This window comes from Quercus robur, chromosome 5 (genome assembly GCF_932294415.1).
Source record: "Quercus robur chromosome 5, dhQueRobu3.1, whole genome shotgun sequence".
Taxonomy (NCBI): domain Eukaryota; kingdom Viridiplantae; phylum Streptophyta; class Magnoliopsida; order Fagales; family Fagaceae; genus Quercus; species Quercus robur.
Window position 1 is genome coordinate 66,224,611 of NC_065538.1, and position 21,553 is coordinate 66,246,163.

Below are 21,553 nucleotides of genomic sequence, written 5' to 3' on the forward strand. Positions count from 1 at the left end.
AAAATAAGGATAATGATAATCACACAAATATAACGTTTTAATTAGAGAATTCATTTCATATTAAAAAGAGGAAAAAGAAAAAAGCTTGGTGTAGAAGAACTGTCGGATTTCTTTTATTTTTTAAAATATATTATTAATGTGTAATATATAAAATACTCCATAGTGTTATTTTATTTTAAATGTTTACTGTGAGAAACTGGTGGCATGGTTCAACGCATAATTAAAGCACCGTGCTCAAAAAAAAAAAATGCTATAAATTTAATTTGATTATTCAACTAGTCATTTTATTTTCTTATTTTTTTGGGTAAAAATTGACTATTCATTTTCATCATCGAAATTATATGTAAATTGCTTTTTTATTGTAAATTTACCCATTCGTGTCAAAATGGTACTCTGACAAGAAAAGAACAGGAAAATCGAGTTGCATGGCCACACCTCTAAAATCTTGAGATTTTTTTTCCTTTAGAAAAATAATTTAAAAATATATATATTCTTAACTTGACCCTCCTAAAATTTTATTCGTTCGTTTCACTTGAAAGGAAAAAATGTGTCAGAATATTCATATTCTAATATTCAAGAGAGAGGTTCCTACTATTATTTAGGGTCTGTTTGGATAGAAATTATTTTGCTGAAATTGAAAACTGAAAACACTGTAGTAAAATAATTTTTAAATGTGTAAATAGTACCATGGGACCCATTTTTAATAAAAAAGTTAATAAAAAGTGGAGTTTGTAGGATCCATGAACAGTGTATTTATGCACTGTTCACAAAAGACCGGTCAACAGTTACGACTGAAAAAAAAAAAAATAAAAACAAACAAACAAACAAACGCAAACGCAGCACTTAAACGTGCTATCCAAACATACACTAAATGTGATAATATCACTTTTCAAAGCTCTAGGAAGCTCCACTACCACCGCCGCCCATGTGCATTGAGCCATTTTCCCTTAACAGTTAATATCACTTTTCAAAGCTCTATTTGTCATTTACAACTACAAGTCTCATAAATGAAACTCTCTCACTCTGTAAGTTCTAGAGAGTAGAGACAACTCACACAAGCCTTGAAGAAGAGATTTCAAATGGTAAACAAATTAACTTCCACTTCGTCCACTACTATACTGCCAAAGCTTGGATTTCTGCTTTCTTCTTCTTCTTTTTCTCTGGTTTTTTTTTCCCTAACAAATGATTTGGTACTGATCTGAGATTCTGCTGTCTACTTCTCTGGGTTTTTTTTTTTTTTCCCTAACATATCATTTGGTAATGTCAAGTTTATGTTTGAAATAAGATGAAAAAATTCAGGAAAAAAAACTCAAAGTGCATGCTGGCCGAATGAAATCAATGAATTGATTTATTTTATTTTTATTTTTTTTAAGCCAAAATCTGGTACTGGCCGAAATTTGCCGAAGTCTTCTTCAATATTTGCTTATGGTTACTGTCTCTTGTTCTTCTTCCTAGTATCGTTTGACATCTCAAACGCCCAAACTCCAACCACAGACCCTTCTGAAGGTACTACTCTCTCTCTCTCTCTCTGTGTACATTTTGTAATATATTCTTCATTTCATTTCAATATACTGACATGAACCTCTCAAATCTGTATATATGAATTGTAATAAACCAAATCCGTATAGAGTTGGCTCAATATGAAATTGCAGTAAAGCAAGCACATCACATGGGGCTTAATTTAAACGTTGGCAAAGCCAAATCTGTCCATTTTTATTCCTAGCTTTGAATGAGATATTAAGAGATTTTAGCAAGGACTCACTCATACAGAGAAGCTCGTAGTATACAGGTTTACCTGCACCGACATAAATTAACACACTTTAGTTCTCTCTCTTTTTCTCGCCTCTATTAGTGTTTCTACTTTCTAGCATGAAGTTTTGTTAGGATAATGAGTTATTTTCACTTCAAAATAAAACCTGCAGTTTTTAAGGCATCAATTTTTTTTTCTCAAAATATAATTACTTTTGCACTAATAAATTGATGAGTAAGTCCATCCAAACACACTAATTACATTATATTTTCTTAATTTTTATTTTATTTTACTTTATATATATGTATCTTAACCAAGAAACGTGGCATCTTCATGAGATGTGCTAGAGATTGATAGTTTTAATTTGATTGATATATTTTGGTGCTAACTTGATATCACATCATCAATTATTTGTTACTTTAATTGCATCAACTTTTTTTCTTTTCTCATAACCTCCGAGCAAAATGTATCAATTTATATGTTATGACTTTATTAATTTACCAAAATGTATTAATTTAATTTAAATTGAATGAAGTTTATAATTATAACTTTTGGAGGACAAAGTGTATGAAATCATAAGGATATAGACGACCACTTTTCTTAGTTTTAGTCACTACAAAAATCATACTAATTAACTGAAGAATTATGCACTAAATGGAATTTTACAAGATTTTAGCAAAATTAAAAACCGCTGCCGCAGTAGAAGCGAACCGCCATTATTGCCCATATTAATTTAGTAAAGAATTATGCACTAAATGGTTCGCCGGTGTTTTCGGCGAACCATTCAATGTGTCCCTCATCGCCGCAGTAGAAGAAGATGGGCCCAAGGCGCTCTGGGCCCACCCAGCTCTCGGTGTTGATGAGGTACCGCTGTGGAAAATTTGGGAGCTCGGAGAAGCTGAAGTGGTCGAGTCGTTGCGAAAAGTACTTGGTTTCGTATCGGTACTGTTGTTGTTGTTGATTCGGTGGTTGTGAGAATCTGCCGAGGAAGCGTGGGGCCCATTTGGAGGAGGGAGACTGTGACGCAAGGGACGGCTGGGATTCACATCCAGTGCAATAGCTTTCATATCAGCCATGGATTAAATCTAATGCTCAGAAAATTGACAAGTTATATCTCCACACTGGCAATCCGCGTGCTTCAATTTCTCTCCTCTCTTTTTTTTTCTCTTTTCACTTCAGCAATTCAGCTTTCCCAAATATGAGTTTCAGGAAAAAAAAAAAAAGAAAAAAGAAAAAAAAAACCTCTCTGGGAGACTCTAAGAGGGAGTTTGGATTCGAATTATAAGTGGCTGCGATTGCGTTTTCTGACTTTTTTTTTTTTTTGGTTCCAGCTGCATTATTTGACTAAGTTAACCGTGAACAGTACATATATGCACTGTTCATAGACTCACAAATTCCACTTTTCAGTCACTTTTTCATTAAAAATAGGTCTCACAACACTATTTACACATTTAAAAATTATTTTGCTATAGTATTTTTCATTTTCAGTTTTTAGTTTCAGGAAAATAAGCTCTAACCAAACAGACCCTAAATCCATAGCCGAATCTCAGTGGGCCTCAGCTCATCCCACACCACCACCACCACCGGCGATGCTTCCCGGTCTAGTCTTCTCCTCTTTAAAGGTTTTCTCGTAGCTCTCTCTCTTCTCATTGCACCCACACCACTGCCGTTGGCGGTGCTTATTACCGGTGTCACCACCACTGGTGGCTACCGGATTTCCCGCTCTCCCTCTCAAATATGTGTGTCGGTGTAATTGTGTAAATGTTATCTATTTCAGTTTCATGTAAAATAGGAGACGATGATGATAAATATGAAGGTGAAGCCACCGCCTTGTTCAATATTTGCCTGTAGTTACTGTCTCTTGTTCTTTTTCGTATTATCGTTTGACATTTCAAGAGTCCAAACTGCTACCACAGACCCATCTGAAGGTACTCTCTCTCTCTCTCTCTCTCTCTCTCTCTCTCTCTCTCTCTCTCTCTCTCTCTCTCTCTCTTGTTTTTAGTAAATCACAGCAATTTCATTATTTTCTATCTATGCTTTGCTGTTTTTTATTTTGTTTATCTTCATGAGATGTGCTTGAGATCCAAGTGATAGAGAATTAAGAGTAAAATTATAATTTTAATTAAGTTGATATATTTTGGTAAACTAGTTAAATGATATCACAGAGCATTCTCATCAAAGATCTCAAAATATTTAGCATTTAGTATCTCAAAAATCTATTTTATTTATTTTAATAACTCGCTTTACAATACAATCAACATTAAAGGATTTATACTTTTTACAACTTAATTAATTAAAGATAGTGAGAGAGAAGAAAAGCTAGTGAGAGAGGGTCTGGTGAGAAGAAAAGGATTTATACTTTTTACAAGTTAATTAATTAAAGATAGTGAGAGAGAGAAGAAAAGCTAGTGAGAGAGGGTCTAGTGAGAAGAAAAGGGGAATAGTGAGAGAGAGAAAAGATATTTTAATTAAAGTAGTATTAAAATATTATTATATTTATAAGATTTGAGCTACAGTGAACTGTCATACATAGCAATCCACTGTAGCCCAGATTCTAAAAAATTTTAACACTAACATTTTTGTTGCAGTGTGCTTTTTTGAATGAGATGCTAAAAAATAGCATTTTTGGCTTTTGAGAGCTTTAATGTGAATGTTCTCAGTCATTTTAATTGCATTTACAACTTTTTTTTTTCTCAAACCCTCCATGCAAAATTTATCAATTTAATCCACTCCATGCCACAACGTTTAAGCCTTTGAGGAAAAATAAAGCAAGAAAGATTGTACATCTATATATAACATTAAAATATTTTGTTAACAAATGTTTAAAGATATTTGTTAGGGAAAAATTTTGGAAAAGTTTTTATGATAAAAAGATTTTTTTTTAAATTGATTTTTTGACATTTTTTTTTTTTTTTGTATTTTTCATAAAATTGGTATCGAATTTTTCCAAATTTTTTATTAACAATGCCCTAAAAGCAATAATTAATTGGACCCAACATTAAATGGTAAAATAGATGATAATTATAAGTTATGATTTTATTAATTTACCAAAACTATGAATTGCTTTAATTTAATTTAGAAAGAAGTTTATTAATTTAGAAAGATTCTCAAAAAAAAATAAAATTTAGAAGGAAGTTTATTATAACTTTTGGAGGACAAAGTGTATGAAATATAATCTTAGGGATAAAATTATCATTTATCTTATTTTTAATTATTGCCACGCTACAAAATTCACAATGACTGAAGAATTATGCACTAAATGGAATTTCACAAGGTTTTAGGCCATATGTTAAGATTTTTCAATTCTGCATGCTTTCACTACAGACAATACTTTTTTTTTGACTTTTTTGAGATTTAAATCCTGACTATATATATATATGTATATATATATATATATATATGTATATAACAGGACAAGGAAAACGCCAAAAGCTATATATTGAAAATATGAAACCTCACTTGACTTCATAGATATTTTTTCCCCCACTAGTTAAACATCATGAGTTCATTCTATTCACGACAACTGAATGTTGATTATTTGAAAAACCAACATTAGAATTTTTTCCTATCACCTTCAGTCAAGCACAACAAGGTTTACTCTATTGCATTTGCATCACATTGGAGTTTTTGAGCCTGACAGTCAAACTTTATTTATTAGGCTTTTAAAAAGTTTTATTTATTTACATTTGTTGTGGAAATGTATGGCTATGGAAATGTGGTGGGGGACATTCAGTAAATGCTTAGAGGTCTGCACTGGGTGAATATAGACAGCACAAGAAGAGGGGGGAACAAGGTGGCCCATGTACTAGCTAAACATGCTAGAATTATTAAAGATGACATGTATTGGATGGAGGATTTATCTCCATTAGCTATCGATGCTTTGGGTCCGTTTGGATTGAACTTATTGTTGCTGAAACTGAAAACTGAAAGTACTGTAGCAAAATAATTTTTAATTGTGTGAATAGTATCGTGGGATTCATTTTTAATATTTTTAATACGTGAACAGTATGTGAACAGTACATGAACAGTGAACCCATGTGAGGTTACTGTTCACGTGCAAAAAAAAAAAAAAAAAAAAAAAAAAAACGTAAACGCAAAAAACGCAACTTTAATTTCAATCCAAACGCTCACTTTGTATCAAGATGCAAACTTTTTTGATTGAATGAATGAATAGTCCATTTTTAGAAATAAAAAAAAAAAAAAAATGTATAGCGTATAATATGCTTTAGCCTTTAGGTTTATCCAAAATAGATCTTGGGATATATCCCAAAAAAAAAAAATTTAATGGGCCTTGGTCATATATACTGAATTTGGTAAGGTCTTTTTGCAAGAAAAAAATGTTGTTAGAATACTAAAATAAATAGTTTAAAATACAGCATGTTTGGTAGGTAAGTTGAAACTCATATTTTTAGTTTTTAAACAATCTTTCACACATTTTCATACGTTTTTTCATCCACACATATTTCAAAAAATTATAAACAACATTACTGAAACTTCTCTACCAAACGGACCTAAGTTTTTTTTTTTTTTTTTTTTTTTTTTTTTTTTTTTTTTGAGAAAATTTAAAATACTTAAATTAATCTGAGGTTTGAGCTAACGTGTGAAAGTCGTTACTATTTTTTACTCTCTTCTTTGATTTCCTTATTTCTCTCTTCACTCTTACTTCTTGTCCCTCGTTCTATCTATCTCTCTGACCAAAAAAACAAAACCTACCACAGCCCACAAATGACAAATCTACAAACACAGAAAATACTCTTAACACCCAAACAACAACAACACACAATTTTAATAGGGTTTTGTTTTTGGGTAACAAATTTCAGAGAAGACAGAAGAAACGAAAGATAAAGAGATAACTAAGAAGAGTGAAAGAAGTGACAAAAAAGAATGAGAGTAACTCTCTTTAACGCTGTTTGTGTTTGGGAACAATTTGCTTAGGGATTGGGACAAAGATTGTAGTTTTGAAAAGTTTTGGACATTCTTGGCATTTGTTCAAACCTGGTTAGTTTACCTAAATAATTTTTATTAGATTTTGTATACAAATTGACTGATCACTTAAAAAAATTCAAATACTCATTTATTAAGTGACTATAAATCATATTCATTGTTACATTAGTTTGTAAATTTTATATATATTCATCTATTAAGTGACTATCAATCATATTCATTGTTACATTAGTCTATAAACTTTATACAGTAATTAGTAAACTCACAACTTGTCCATATGGCCAATTGTGATTGTAGAGTTGTGGAATCGCTTGAACCCATCACAAACAGCTTGCATGTTAGCAAGTTGTGAATTTAGCTGTAGTCCTAGCATTTTTGTTGTTTTTATTATTATTATTTTTTTTTTATGTTTTTCTCTTTTTGGGCAATGTTTATTGTGTATAGTGTGAGCAAGTATACATTGCACATGTAACTTAAAAATATTTCAGAGTCTAATTTTGCAGTGTCACTAGGTTGTTTTTTTCTTTTTCCTCTTTGATATTATATTTTGGTCATGTTATTTATGTGATTAATGTGACAGTGCTGTGAATTTGTGCTTTTGTGAGACAGCAAAGGCATTGAACTCAATATTCCAACAATGGGATACACAAGCCGCACCATTGTGGAACATAAGTGGAGAGCCATGTAGCGGAGCTGCCGTAAATGGAACTGATTTTGAGGATGCAATGAATAACCCAGCTATCACATGTGACTGTAGCTATGGCGGTGGTACCATCTGCCATATCACACAATTGTATGCCTCTAACTCTCTCTCATAGTAGGACATGAAAAGAGAATAAATAGTATTTTAATGTTGATCACCAACTTCCACTCATAAAAGTATTCTCAAATTTTAATATTCACTCTAGCGTTGGTTGGTACCGCATTAAAATTGTCAAATTTATATATTTAATCAACAATGAAATTTAGATGAGAGATTTGGAATTAGATAATGGGTAAGACTTGGGTTCAATACTCCCATGCATTGGACATGATAAGAAATGGAATCATAAATAAGTGGCAAATTTTGGATATGTGTCTACTGTTCACATCATAAGCTATTGTTTAAGGTTTGAGACTATCACTGATACAATGCGGATACATGGCTGGAGTTAATAGTTTAGATCCTAACTTCCATTCGTGGACAGTTAACAGTTATTTGTTATAAAGTACAAGTACAACCAATGGACTCCATTTCCAATTGAGATTCACATGTATGAGTAGTTAAGAATTTAGATTTACTCCTTAGCAACCAAAAAAAAAAAAAAGAACTAAGATTTACTTAAACATTGATAGTACATTGTAGAGTAAGTTGTCTCCTTAGTGGCCCTCTTTTGATGTTGACCCTTTGAGAAATATTGCTACAATTTTTGTTCCTAGAAAGCTAAAACACATTCAATTCTCTTAGAGAAGCCATAAAAAATTGTATAGATGTGGCATCGTCCCCAACAATGTACACCTCAAAGAGATTCTCACTTGACATGTCTTCTAATAGCTACATATTGCTATACTTCCATCTCTCATTTCTTCTTGAAATCACTTTTTGCCACCACTTTAAACTTTTGGGATAGAATAGACGATCTTGAATTTGAGTCCTATTTCACTCTACCTCTTATTTAAAACTTATTTAATGTGTTGGGTCCCATTTATTAAGGGCAAGTTTGGGCCCATATGACAAGTGGGAGAGGGGGGATTTGAACCCAAGTTCTGTTCATGAGAGACATGCTACTGAGCCACACATCTTGGCACATGATGGGTTTGTTAGGATAATGGTTGAGTGATTAAATTAACCATTTTTCAAATCAATTTAAGCTTTTGGAATAAGTGTTAGTCTATCACCTGCTAACCTTAACATATTTATTTGAATAGAGATCATTTTCTTTACTTATTGCAGGCTAACTGTTCATATATTTTTTCAGGAGAGTGTATGCTATGGACAAACATGGAGTGATTCCAAAAGAAATTGTGGCTTTGAAATATCTTACCTTCTTGTATGAATTTCCTCATTCTCTGTGTTTGGTTTATGATTATTAACTCAATTTTTATTTTTAAGAAAAAGTAAAAATTATTGGCTGTTGAAGATTGTTAAAAAGAATTTCATTTGAATGAAAGATTCAGATTTAGAGTTGATAATTTTTTTTCTACATCTGTAGGAAGATTGATCAAAATCACTTCACGGGCCCCTTGCCAGCCTTTGTTGGAAATTTATCTGCATTGCAGACATTGTAAGTATTGAAAGAAGGGATATATATGGTTCAAACATTGTAGCAAAGCTTTTCTGTCTATACACATTGTCACCGAACTTGCAAATGTGTAACTTTATGCTCGTCATCTATCACAGTAGGTTCATGTTAAATTGCATTTATATTCAGTAAAAACATGTAAACACATCCAACTTACTAAGTATAAACTGACTATGATTCATTTTGGTTTGGTAGAACCTTTGTTTCTCTCATGTGGATGAATGCAAGTACCCATCATGTATATGTGGATGGAGAGGGGATGAAATGAAAGGCCTCCGCCATTTTTAATTTTTTTTATGTAATATAGTTGTTAGAGGTGAACTAGTTCTTATCTAATTTTTAATTTCAGGGGCCTTCTGCATAATGAAAAGGGTGCATAGAGAGAAAGACTCCGTATTAAATAAATTTCAAGTGATATAAAGTTTTTCAACAAAAAATTTCAAGTAATATAAATTTTCTCAACAAAAAATTTAAAGTAATATGAATTTCCACAAAGCAAGCAGCACAGGAACATGCATAGTGCATGCCTAACATTCCTTGATATTCAATTAATTATCAAGGCTCCTCAAATCTTCTGTTACTCCTCGCTTCATAAAGGTGAAATCTTACATGTAATAAAATTTTCATGCCCTAGCACTTCTATTTCTGCCTTAGACAGTTACACATTGAACCAGCAGCATATGCTGTCTTGGACATTTTTTACGTACCAAAATCTGTGTCCTTTCTAGTTGTATTCTGTTTACTGTTTGTTCATTTTGGCAATTTCATTTTGCTAAATTATATTATTTGATACTTCCCTATAATTCAAGTTATTTTATGGAAATATTTGATCACTACTGCTGTGTAAATATTAAACAATAATTGCTGAGAATAATTGGTTATTGACTTCTAGATTTATTGTTTTTTAACTGTTCAGGTCAATTGCCCACAATGCTTTCTCTGGGACCATCCCAAAGGAGCTTGGAAACCTGAAGCAGCTAAAGTTGCTGTAAGACATGAAAACACCCTACAGTGAAACATTAATTATTCTGTGAAAAGAAAGTGTCAATCAAAAGTTTTGTCTTGTAAGTGCAACAGTCAGGGTCATGCCCTGAAGTAGCATTGTAGCCCTTATTCTGAATTCTGTGGAATGAAGATGCGTTCTAAAAGCTTGCACACAATAGAATAGAAAGGAAAAGGAGCATAAAAAGAAACCTAACTAGGACTATATTTGATTTTATCTAAGTTATTTCATTGGAAACATTAACAATATACAAAGCTTTCATAAATGCCAATCTGATAATAAAAATTTTTAAGGCTCATTCTATCTAACATTACCACAGAAGTAACAAAGCCTCTTAAATGGTGGTGATAACTCATATTCTAACTATTTATATAAATTCTAAATCGTACCATTCGTAATATCATTTAACTATTTTTGATGATTTACAAACCTGATGCAATGACAAAATGCGAAATTTTTATATGGCTCATTTCATCTAACATTGCCTTAAAATAAGTGTCATTTTTACTACCAGATTGACGAAAGCTCTTGAATGTTAGTCAGGATTTGCATTTATAACAGTCAAAGAATACAGTTTTGAAACTGATTGCTGACAGAAAAACTTACACCATATAAATTTCAATGATTTCTTTGACATATAGATTCTCCGGATGTATATCATGCAGGTCTTTTGGTATAAATAATTTCTCAGGAACGCTTCCTCCAGAATTGGGTAATTTGGTCAAACTTGAGGGATTGTAAGTTCTAACATTCTTTTATTTCAGTTTAACCATGAGCATGAGTGTGTCAAATAGAAATTTCTAAATCATATTGGCTTGTCAATTTTGCAGATTCATAAACAGTTGTGGATTGGGTGGTGAAATTCCTTCGACATTTGCCAACCTTCAAAACTTGCGAGTCATGTTAAGAGCACAGCACTGTTATTTATTTAATTTTACTCATGTAGATGAAAAGATTTATCATGGGCACAGCTTACTATAGATATGTTTGCGTTTCAGGGGGGCATCAGACAGTCCTTTCACTGGAAGGATACCGGACTTTATTGGAAACTGGACAAAGCTAACATCTCTGTAAGCCATCAAAGTTTTTGGTTTCATCTTCGAATGTATTTTTTGTGTATAATAAGTTGCATTTATCTCCAGATTTTTATGCTTTTTTCCAAAGCAATGAAGTATGGCTACTATAATACTACTGTTGATAAGCTGGTTAAATGTTTTTGTAGGAGATTTGAAGGAAATTCTTTTGAAGGTCCAATACCATCCACTTTTTCTAACTTGATTATGTTGACAAGTTTGTGAGTATATATTTCTCAAATTATTGTAATATCTCTCTCTCTCTCTCTCTCTTTCTCTCAGCAAGACTAGTCTCATAATGTTTGTGTATACATGTGTAGGCGAATTAGTGATATATACAATGTGAGCTCCTCCTTGGATTTTATTAAAAATTTGACGTCCTTGACTGACTTGTAAGTTAACATACACCCACTATTCATTCATATACCTATCCAACATTTATTTTTACCAGATATACAATCTAAACTCATTCACCTATGCACTAATTATCCAATGTTATTTTCTCCCATAGAGTTCTAAGAAATGCATTGATAACTGGAAGTATTCCATCTGATATTGGAGAATACAAAAGTTTACAATCACTGTAAGTTCCAATGGACAGTTCAACCTTAAATGCTGACTGATAAAAGACTTCCCTTTGTTCCATTTGTTTATCTCAATTTTTTCCTTGATATTGCAGGGATTTGAGTTTCAACAACCTAACAGGTGAAATACCAAGTGTTTTGTTCAGTATGAGTTCGCTTAACGTCTTGTAAGTATGCCTTTGCCTTCTTGTTTTTCCTTTCTTCTTGCAACAGAAGGATTCAAATATACCAATTTAGGACCTCCACCCAACCTGTCCCTTTACCACCTAAGCCAGGGCTGAGCACTTTGCCCCCATTGCTTGGAGATATTGATTTATGCCCTCTTTTGTTGTCATTGTGCACTTCTGTTTTATCCATAATGGCCCCTCTCCCCCCTCTTTTATTTATTAATATATATAAATATATATATATATATATATATTTATATCTTTTACTTTCTCTTACTCTATATCAAAATGGTTAGGTTTCTTGGAAACAATAGTCTCTCTGGAACTCTTCCTAGCCTAAAGAGCGAAGTACTTTTGACTATGTAAGTTCTCATAACATAATATTATGTCTTCTTAATCTATTAATAATGTTTCCCCTTTTAGTAACCTTTAACATTATTCATAATCATAGGTTCCAATAAGCATATAATATTGTCAATATAAACTCTTAATGTTTAGCTTTTAAGTCTGTCAATGTGATTTTGAAAGATAATACCTAACAACCTAGGCAAATGTTTACCTAAATAAACCAATTTTTCAGCTTAACCACTTTTAATCCTAACTAACAATTCATCCCAATAAGTGATTAATCAATTTCCATTGGATACATATTCAAAAGCAATATAAAGTGCGAAATAATAAACAAGCAAACTACACACAAACACCAAGAAGTGTTTACGAAGAGGAAACCAGAGCCCCTCGTGAAAAACCTCTCCATGGCATCACCACCAATTCTCCACTAGTGAATAACTGCAGTACTAATTCGCATAAAGACCCTCCAAGCCTAAACCTCCCCTAGTACTTGAGCTCTCCAAGTTTCAAGTAGCAACTGACTTTATCATGTCCTTTCTCCAACTAGTATCAGTAAGTCACCAAGAACTCTTGGATTTTGATGTTCCTCCAACCAGTTTCCAGCACTAGTCAACTCTCTAACACTTAGATAAGGTGTAGGTAGTAATGGTTAAAATCTTCTCTCTTGGATAGGAAATGATGAGAAGGAAGGAGAAGAGACAAATAAGATATGTGTTTGGCTCAAACAATGAAATTGGTTCTCTCTCTCTAATAGGAAATCTGAAAGTTGCTCTCTATCTTTCTAAGTTATTTTTGTAGGAGAAAGATATATACATATTGGGAGTGAACTGGCCAAGGGATAAGATTGTAACAATAGTTATGTCCTCGACTAACTCACGGGCACCGGTTGGTCGCGAGTTGCAAACAAAGGCAGCTTCTTTTACTGCCACAAGTCCTACTTCAGCAATAGTGACCAGGTGGCTCAAGTAATTCTACCCAATTACAAAAATATCCGCAAAAATTACTGAAAATTGAGCAGAAATTACAATCAAATTTGGCACAAAATCAAGACAACAAAACAAGCTCTTAGCAGCTTTAACATTACTCTCTCTCTCCTTTTATTTATTTAGTATTTAAATGTTTGAAGTGAATCTCTTGGGTATGTGTGTTTTTACATTTCAAGCAAATCTGTGTGTACTTTAGTATGCTTTAACATTATTCATTTTTACAGTTCAAAGGAATCTCTTTTTGTCTATGTATTTTTATGTTTCAAACAAATCTGTGTATAATTGTAATCCAAAAACTAATTTCAGTTTTTCATGATGTGGAACAGTATTATATGGCACGCTTCAAAACCTAAGAAATATTGATACGAAAAAAATTGCCAACTCGTTCGTGTTGGACACCTGTTTGATATAGACATACTAGGGACATACTTGCATGCATGTCTATGGTGTATCAAAAGGATTTTCTTTGACATGATTAGGACACAGAGGAGGACATGGTGAACATTTTTTTTAAAAGGGCACCACTCAATCTTCTCTCTCCCTCTCTCACTCAATTTGCAACTCGTGCCAATGTTTCTTTATAATCAATTCCATACTATGAGAAAAGTCCTTTGTCACAAGTTGAGCTTTATAGCTTTCAATAGAGACATCAATTTGAGTCTTGATCTTATAAATCTACTTGCATCCAACCTGCAAACTTCCTTGGAGGCAAGTCAACCATTCTCATGTTTGATTCCTAGACAGTGCATCAAGTTCCTCTGTCATAATTTTTTGCAAAAACAAATCAGTTCAAGCCTTACGATGGGAGTGAGACTCATACAAGGTAGCTAATGCATGAAAGCAATGCAAATCCCAAAGATTAGATGGAAACTGACTTCCTTGAGCAGAGCCACATAGTGCTGGAGGTGATGTGCTCTTGGATACCTCATATGGTGTAGAATCATGGGACAGAGGTGGAGCTGAATAAACTGTATCAACAGGGGAAGATTCAACTTGTGGTTGCTTAGGGAAGAGGTCAGAATCTGATTAAGAGGTACAGAGTAGTGTAAGAAGTGGATCACTAGGGAATGGTGCAAAGTAAGGAATATGAATGTTGGACATAGGTTGGATAGAAAATCATAGCACCTGTAGCCTTTGTGTTCTATACCATATCCTAGGAAGCAATCAAATCTTGAATGAGGCACTCAAGTTTTGTGCGTTCATGAGGCTGAAGGACAACATAAAAGAAAGCCAAAGATGCAAAGATGACCGTAGTCAAGGAGGTGAGCCATATAACCTTTCATATAGGCTGAAGTTGCGAGTGATAGGTGAAGGGACATGGTTAATGCTATGGACTGTCGTAAGGGTATTTTTTGTTTCAGAATGGTGCAGGCACAGAAGCATAGATGAGAGGAGCATGAAAGATATCTAAGATATGACAGAATTTGCATTTGGCTTTCCCATTCATCTGGGAATTGTTTGGACAATATAATTGGGGAAAGGATGCCTCACATTCTGAGTTGAGTGATGGAGGTGGTTTTTGTTATTTCAATAGTAATTATTGCGTTTTGTCTTTGGTTTTAGTTTTGTTTAATTAATTACCTTCTTTCCTTTCCTTGCCTAACTAAACACAAAATATGTAAAATATACCTGAAAATATAATTAATTACTTGCAGTTATTATCATTTCAAGTTTGCATAAGAAATCTTTCTTAAATCAAATTGCTCAAGGGACAGGAAAAAAAGAAAAGAAAAGAAGAAGCCTTTTTTACTTTTTTTGGTATCTTCTAAATGTCATGCAATAAAGTGTCCAAATCAGAAAGTTTTGCATTTGGCAAGTGACCAACTGATAAAGCATTCTAGTTGTTCTGTGGATTTCTTATTCTGAATATTTTTTTCTGCATAATCTGTTTGCTCAACGCTTTCCACACTCCTTTGAGTGCAGAGATTTGTCCTACAATCAGCTATCTGGAATATTTCCCTCATGGGTAACAGCATCCTCAAACTTACAACTGTATGTCTCTCAAGTAATAGTACTCGTTTCTTTCATCTCTTTTTCTAAATTTAACACCTAGATTTGAACACCAGGTGTTATTGACATGAACCTAACTGAATTTTTTTATATTTTTTAGAAGTATATATAAAGTTGATGCCACATGAATGTAACTGATGAATCAATTAATTTATTCCAACCTTAGTAATCTAAAGAAGATTAATAAATACTGGTTAGAAATAACATAATTACTATTGAAACTTGAAGTTGACTTCTTTCATTCTATAGGTGTCTATCTACTTCTGGAACTCACGATTAAATACTTCAAGAAAAAAACGGGGAAAAAAAACTTCTATTGCACCTTTAAAAGAAAAAAGAAAAAAGAATTAAAGAAACATCATTTTAACTAGATTAACATGCATGGTGGAAACCATATTAGGTATAGCCAATCTTGCATAATTCTTTTTTTTTTTTTTTTTTTTTTTTTTTTTTTTTTTTTTTTTCGAGGTCATGTCAAAGGCCCATATATCTTTATGCCTCTTCTATTACTTGGTTAACCCTTTTTCCTTGCTTTATGAGAACCTAAATACACCCTTCACTATTACTTGGTGGATGTTAATTACTGATTTTTTAACAGGCTGACTTCAAGAGCCAACAGCTTGTTTGTGAATTTATTATGTACCAATGTTTTAATTTATTATCCTATGTATCACCTCTAATAAATATCAGGAGTGATAAGGATAAATGATCATTGGATAAAATTATGCAGGAATTTGGTGGCAAACAACTTCAAATTTGACAGATCAAACATAAGGTGAGTAGTGGTTCCTCTCACCCTGTTTTAACAGACAAGTCCAAAAGTATGCATGAGAAGGAATGTGATTTCACATCTTTAGTTGAATGAATTCCTTCAAGAAATTTTTAAATTTGGATAAGCAGTAGTTATTCCCTGTGTTTGCAGTGTTTTTCCAGGACTGAATTGCCTCCAAAGAAATTTCCCATGCAATAGGAATTCTCCACTTTGTAAGTTATTTCTTTCTTATACTTTGTTATGGGATATGACAAGGCACAGACTTTCATGATTGATTAGGCCCCAACATTTTCACATATGATGGTGGGATCATATATGGATCCTACTAATCAAAATAATCTACAAAGCATAGAATTGGATATCTTCCAAATTTTTTTTGAATGTTGTGGAGCCATATAACATATGAACAATTAATAGTATTTCAATTATAAGATAAAAAAATTATGTTCATTTTTTTGAAGAAAAAAAAAAGAGTAATCTAACTTATCCCTTCCCTCTTTAAAAGTTTCCCTTTATCCTTTGAATGGCTGAATTTTTACAAAACCTAACATTACTATTGCAGAAGTGGGTAGTTTGTCATGAGTTGTTTCTTTAATTACTTAATGATTTAATTCAATATCAAGTTATGGAAAATAGCTCTGCAAGTATGCATGAACTTTGCTGGGAAAGCCAGAAATTTTACCAACTTTGCAAGTATGTTTTATTTTGAAGTTTTAATTATCTATCATGATGAGGGCAGTCATAATGATTCTACAGATGCAAACTTCTCAATCAAGTGTGGTGGCCGAGAGATGCCTGCTGAGGGTATAGTGTACGAGGCTGAAGATGCATCATCCTTTGGTCCAGCATGGTATCATGTTACTGATACAGAAAAATGGGCAGTCAGCAATGTGGGGAGGTTTGCTGAGAGAAATAATCAAAGTTATGTTGAAATCACTTTGGCACAAGTCATTGCAACTAGCACCCCAGAACTTTACCAGACTTCAAGGATGTCCCCAGGATCACTTAGATACTATGGCCTAGGTCTTGATAATGGTCTTTATAATGTAAGCTTGTTTTTTGCGGAAACTGGTTTTGATTATAGAAGCTCTCAAACTTGGAAGAGTCTAGGGAGGCGTGTATTCGATATCTACATTCAGGTAACTCTAGATTGCTTTAGAGAAAAAGTATATTCCCTTCTTGACTAAAGATCATTACCTACTCCTGTAGAGTTTCTATAATACAATTTCTATTTATTTGCATAGAGTTCCATTTTAATTCATTCAATAATAATTATAACATTCTCCTATAATTTCTTTTCTAGGGTCGTCTAGAATTGAAGGACTTTGACATATCAAAGGAGGCAGGTGAGGTGGAGAAAGCAATTCGGAAGATTTTTAAGGCTAATGTGTCAGAGAATTATCTTGAAATTCATCTATTTTGGGCTGGTAAGGGAACTTGTTGCATACCTGTACAAGGTTATTATGGGCCACTAATTTCAGCCATTCATGTTGTTTCAGGTAACGTATATGATATGATTTATGAATTGATTTGTGATGTTTTTACCATGATTATTTACTGCTAATTACTACTGATAAATAATTGCTCAGATTTTGTATCCAATGTTCCTGGGATTCCACCAAGCAATCGAGGGAAGAAAAGCAGGTTGGGTTTGACTGTAGGAATTGCAGTCCCTGTTGGAGTCGTGAGCTTGATTTTGATATTTGCTGTTTTATATGTGAAGAGAAAATCACAGCACTATAATGAGGAAGGTAAGAACATAACAGCAGTAGTGGAGGTACTGGTGAAATACAGCCTAAGAAATAAACACTAATGGACTCTGTACCACTCACTTTTGACTAAAATTCTAATTACTCTGATATTTGAAAAGGCTAAATCCTAGAATAGGTGTTGGAAAAGTATCAGTACTATTATTGAAATGGAAAATTCCTAGAATATGTGTTGGAAAAGTATCAGTACTATTATTGAAATGGAAAATTCCTAGAATAGGTGTTGGAAAATTCTAATGATATGGATCCTTTTCATGAAATGGAATAAAGGTCTGGACTAAATAGTTTTGGCAGGTCATATTATATGAGACAGGCTCAAGATTTCTTCATAATGCATATCTATAAATTGAAATTTCTATGTTACCGACACCACTACCCAAAAAAAAAAAAAGATCTTCAAATATATAACTATGACAATAATGAAGAGTTTAAATCAGTTATCTAGACCCTCTCTTGCTTGAATGTGCAGAGCTTCTTGGAATAGGCCTCCGACCAAACACTTTCAGTTATGCTGAGCTGAGAAGTGCGACTGACAACTTCAACCCTTCAAATAAGTTAGGGGAGGGGGGATTTGGACCTGTTTTCAAGGTAAAGTACATTATTATATGTAATGTTGGATAATTAATTAACATTAAGTTTGATGGCAAAATTAGGTCAGAAAAATTTTCAACTAAATGGTACTAAAAACAACTAAAATATACTTTTAAGAAAGTAATTACATTTAAAATAAAATATTAATGTTTCCATTGGCTGAAAATGTGGGGGATTTGTGCACTTGGTAGGACCTTTTTCATGAAAATTGTTTTTAATTGTTTATCTTAAACATTTTAGCTAAAGTCAGAGTTGATTAAAAGTATAAAGGAGTAGTGCAACGTTCAAGGGAACATACCAACATTCCTATCGTTGAACCAAGAAAACCCTGAATTTCACTTTTCATGTCACTGATTTGTACAACTTCACAGGGCACACTAGTTGATGGGAGGATTGTAGCCGTGAAGCAATTATCAGTAGCATCTCACCAAGGGAGGGGTCAATTCATAACTGAAATTTCTACCATATCGGCTGTGCAACATCGCAATCTTGTGAAATTATATGGATGCTGCGTTGAGGGACATAGGCACCTTCTTGTTTATGAATATCTTGAAAACGGAAGCCTTGATCAGGCACTATTTGGTAGGACCATAGTTTATACTCAAATCATTCCTTTTGGTTGTTATGAAAATTTTGAGAGAGAGCAATTGAATATAGATTAAGACACGAAAAATAATATCAGAGAACCAGTTTGGTTTTCTGCCAGGTTGGTTTACTATGTAAGCTATTTTCTTAGTTAGACATCCAATGGAAAAATATAGAGAAGTCCGTAAAGATTCCTATATGGTTTTTAATTGACTTAGTGAAATCATATGATAGTTTACTTAACTAGTATGAGAACAAGGGAAGGCATCACAAGTAAGTTTCATATCACTATAGGTTTGCATCAAGGATCAACATTAAATCTATATCTCTTTGTGTTGGCTACGGATGAGTTCACCAGATCAATTCAATATGAAGTCCTCTAATTTATGCTTTGGCGAATGATATAGTTTTAGTGTAAGAACTAAATGTAGAGTCAATATCAAATAGAAATTTAAAGAGATGTTTTAGAATATAAAGGATTTTAACTAAGTAAAACTGAAGTAAAATATATAGAATGTTAGCTTGGTACCAATATAAATAAAGATCAAGAGTTGTAAGACTTAAGGGTAAAGAGATACCAAATATATAGTTAGTGCTTTTTATTTATTAGATTAAGAATTCATAGGATCATAGGATATATGAGAGCAAGGTGAAGGAAGTGGAGAAGTGCATTAGGAAAATTGTGTGATCTTAGAGTACTTATAAAGTTAAGGAAAAATTTTATTAAACTATTCATAGACAAACTATGATCCATGATACTAAATGTTAGGATCTTAAGAAATAACATGTTCATAAAACTATTATAACTGAAATGAGAATATTAAAATGGATAACTAGAGAATACAAAGAAAAATGGTATTCAAAATGAAGAAATTTACTTAGAGATGGAAATAATTGATGAAAAGATGAGAGGGAGTCACTTGAAATGGTTTGATTATGTGTAGAGGAATGTGATTAATATTCTCATTAACAATACTTGAAGTAGTAAAAGAACCATGTCAATTAAGGAAGTAACAAAGAGTATGATTTTGGATAAGATAAAAAGGCAGAAAAGAATACATGTGTATGATCCTGATTAATTTGTGGGGATTCATAACCAACCCCCAAGTTTTGGGACTAAGGTGATATTATTGTTATATTATTAAGCATTGTGAATTATGTTTTGGTCTGTTGCCAAATATTTTGAAGTAGCCCAAATCTCATATGAAAATATGTTTTTTTCACCCCAAGACATAATTGGATGGGAGCCACTATTAATGCAGGAAAAAGTAAGTTGTGTCTTGATTGGCCTACTCGCTTCAGTGTTTGCTTGGGAACTGCAAGAGGACTTGCTTATCTCCATGAGGAGTCAAGGCCAAGGATTGTACATCGAGATGTGAAGGCTAGCAATATTTTGATTGATGGAGAACTATGCCCGAAAATATCAGATTTTGGATTGGCAAAGCTTTATGATGACACTAAAACCCATATCAGCACCCGAGTTGCAGGGACTATGTAAACTCCTTATCCACTTTCTCAAAGCCATTTTGTCTTTAATAGTTTTTTTTATATTGAATCAAGGTGCATTATGCAATATAAGATATAGATCTTTATATAAGTATCTTAAAATCAATCAGTAATTATTAGAGTAGAAGAATGATTAACTATTATAAACTTAAGGATGCTATTGGAAAGTGTTTTTTTTTTTTTTTTTCATTATTGATAATTATGTCATCTATGGAAATTGAACCTGATCAAATACACTGATGGTTTTGATAAACTATTATTTTAATTTTAAATCTTGTAGAGGCTATTTGGCACCAGAATATGCGATGCGTGGGCACCTGACTGAGAAAGCTGATGTTTTTGGTTTTGGTGTTCTTGCTTTGGAGATCCTTAGTGGGAGACCAAACTCAGACAATAGTTTGGACACACAAAAAATTTATCTCCTTGAATGGGTATGTGAAAGGAAGTTTTTCTCTCTTTTTCCATTTCTTAATTTATTGCATTAAAAACAAAATTCTTATTTGCTCTCCTTGTCATGAATCACCAGGCATGGACACTACATGAAAATAATGAGAGTTTAAGGCTGGTAGATCCCACATTATCAGAATTTGATGAAAGTGAAGCTGCTCGAGTCATAGCGGTGTCTTTGTTGTGCACACAGGCATCACCAAACATGCGGCCACCAATGTCCCGTGTTGTGGCCATGCTTGCAGGAGATATTGAGATAGGCATTGTTACATCAAAGCCGAGTTATTTAACTGATTGGAATTTCAAAGATATAACAAGCAACTTTTTGAGTGAAGAAGATCGAAAGCATCATGGGGATAACACTAATTTTAGCCAACTTGGTGATCCATTGCCTTCTCCTGTGAATGTTACTGAAACCATGCTTGGTGGCATAATTGGAGATGGAAGGTGAAAACATTTGTCTTTGTTGCAGTCACTCAGGGACACTGCCTTTGCTATCTAAGGCACTTCAAATTCAAATTCTTTATGCTTGACTGGCTTTCACTTTTTGCAAATGGTAATATGTGATGTCATGTGTGTAAATACTGAGATATTTGTCTTGTCTTGTATCATGATTTCAACCAACAATGAAAAATTTCTTCTTTAGGAAGTTATAGGCTTATAGCTTCATAATATTGATGTGAAATCATACGCTTGATCACAATTTATTTACTATTGGAACTTTATTTTGACA

At 33.0% G+C, this 21,553-nt stretch overlaps 1 protein-coding gene across 5 annotated transcripts; it reads left to right on the plus strand.

Annotated features, from left to right (window-relative positions):
- Positions 1 to 936: 936 nt before the first annotated feature.
- On the plus strand, positions 937 to 21,553 carry LOC126726725 (probable LRR receptor-like serine/threonine-protein kinase At1g56130). 5 transcript variants are annotated; one of them, XM_050432070.1, is made up of 27 exons: positions 963 to 1,082; positions 1,374 to 1,506; positions 3,239 to 3,372; positions 3,528 to 3,678; positions 7,304 to 7,487; positions 8,653 to 8,724; positions 8,887 to 8,958; positions 9,893 to 9,964; positions 10,645 to 10,716; positions 10,810 to 10,881; positions 10,978 to 11,049; positions 11,202 to 11,273; positions 11,373 to 11,444; positions 11,564 to 11,635; positions 11,732 to 11,803; positions 12,100 to 12,165; positions 15,064 to 15,132; positions 15,881 to 15,925; positions 16,073 to 16,134; positions 16,679 to 17,061; positions 17,226 to 17,421; positions 17,512 to 17,673; positions 18,161 to 18,279; positions 18,654 to 18,864; positions 20,130 to 20,361; positions 20,654 to 20,804; positions 20,900 to 21,553. In XM_050432070.1, exons 4-27 carry the CDS (start codon positions 3,549 to 3,551, stop codon positions 21,269 to 21,271), a joined length of 3,102 nt encoding a protein of 1,033 aa, XP_050288027.1. In that variant the 5' UTR covers positions 963 to 1,082; positions 1,374 to 1,506; positions 3,239 to 3,372; positions 3,528 to 3,548; the 3' UTR covers positions 21,272 to 21,553. The 5 variants fall into 5 exon arrangements, with proteins under 5 accessions (XP_050288025.1, XP_050288027.1, XP_050288026.1 ...); XM_050432069.1 differs by lacking the exon at positions 963 to 1,082 and having other exon boundaries at positions 3,246 to 3,372; XM_050432072.1 differs by lacking the exon at positions 963 to 1,082 and having other exon boundaries at positions 1,378 to 1,506; positions 3,252 to 3,372.

Excerpts from the sequence above, each read along its gene's own strand:
- LOC126726725 (XM_050432068.1), top strand. Across the intron at positions 10,882-10,977 it reads CTTCAAAACTTGCGAGTCAT|GGGGGCATCAGACAGTCCTT; the intron begins GTTAAGAGCACA and ends TTTGCGTTTCAG. Across the intron at positions 17,062-17,225 it reads TATTCGATATCTACATTCAG|GGTCGTCTAGAATTGAAGGA; the intron begins GTAACTCTAGAT and ends TTTCTTTTCTAG.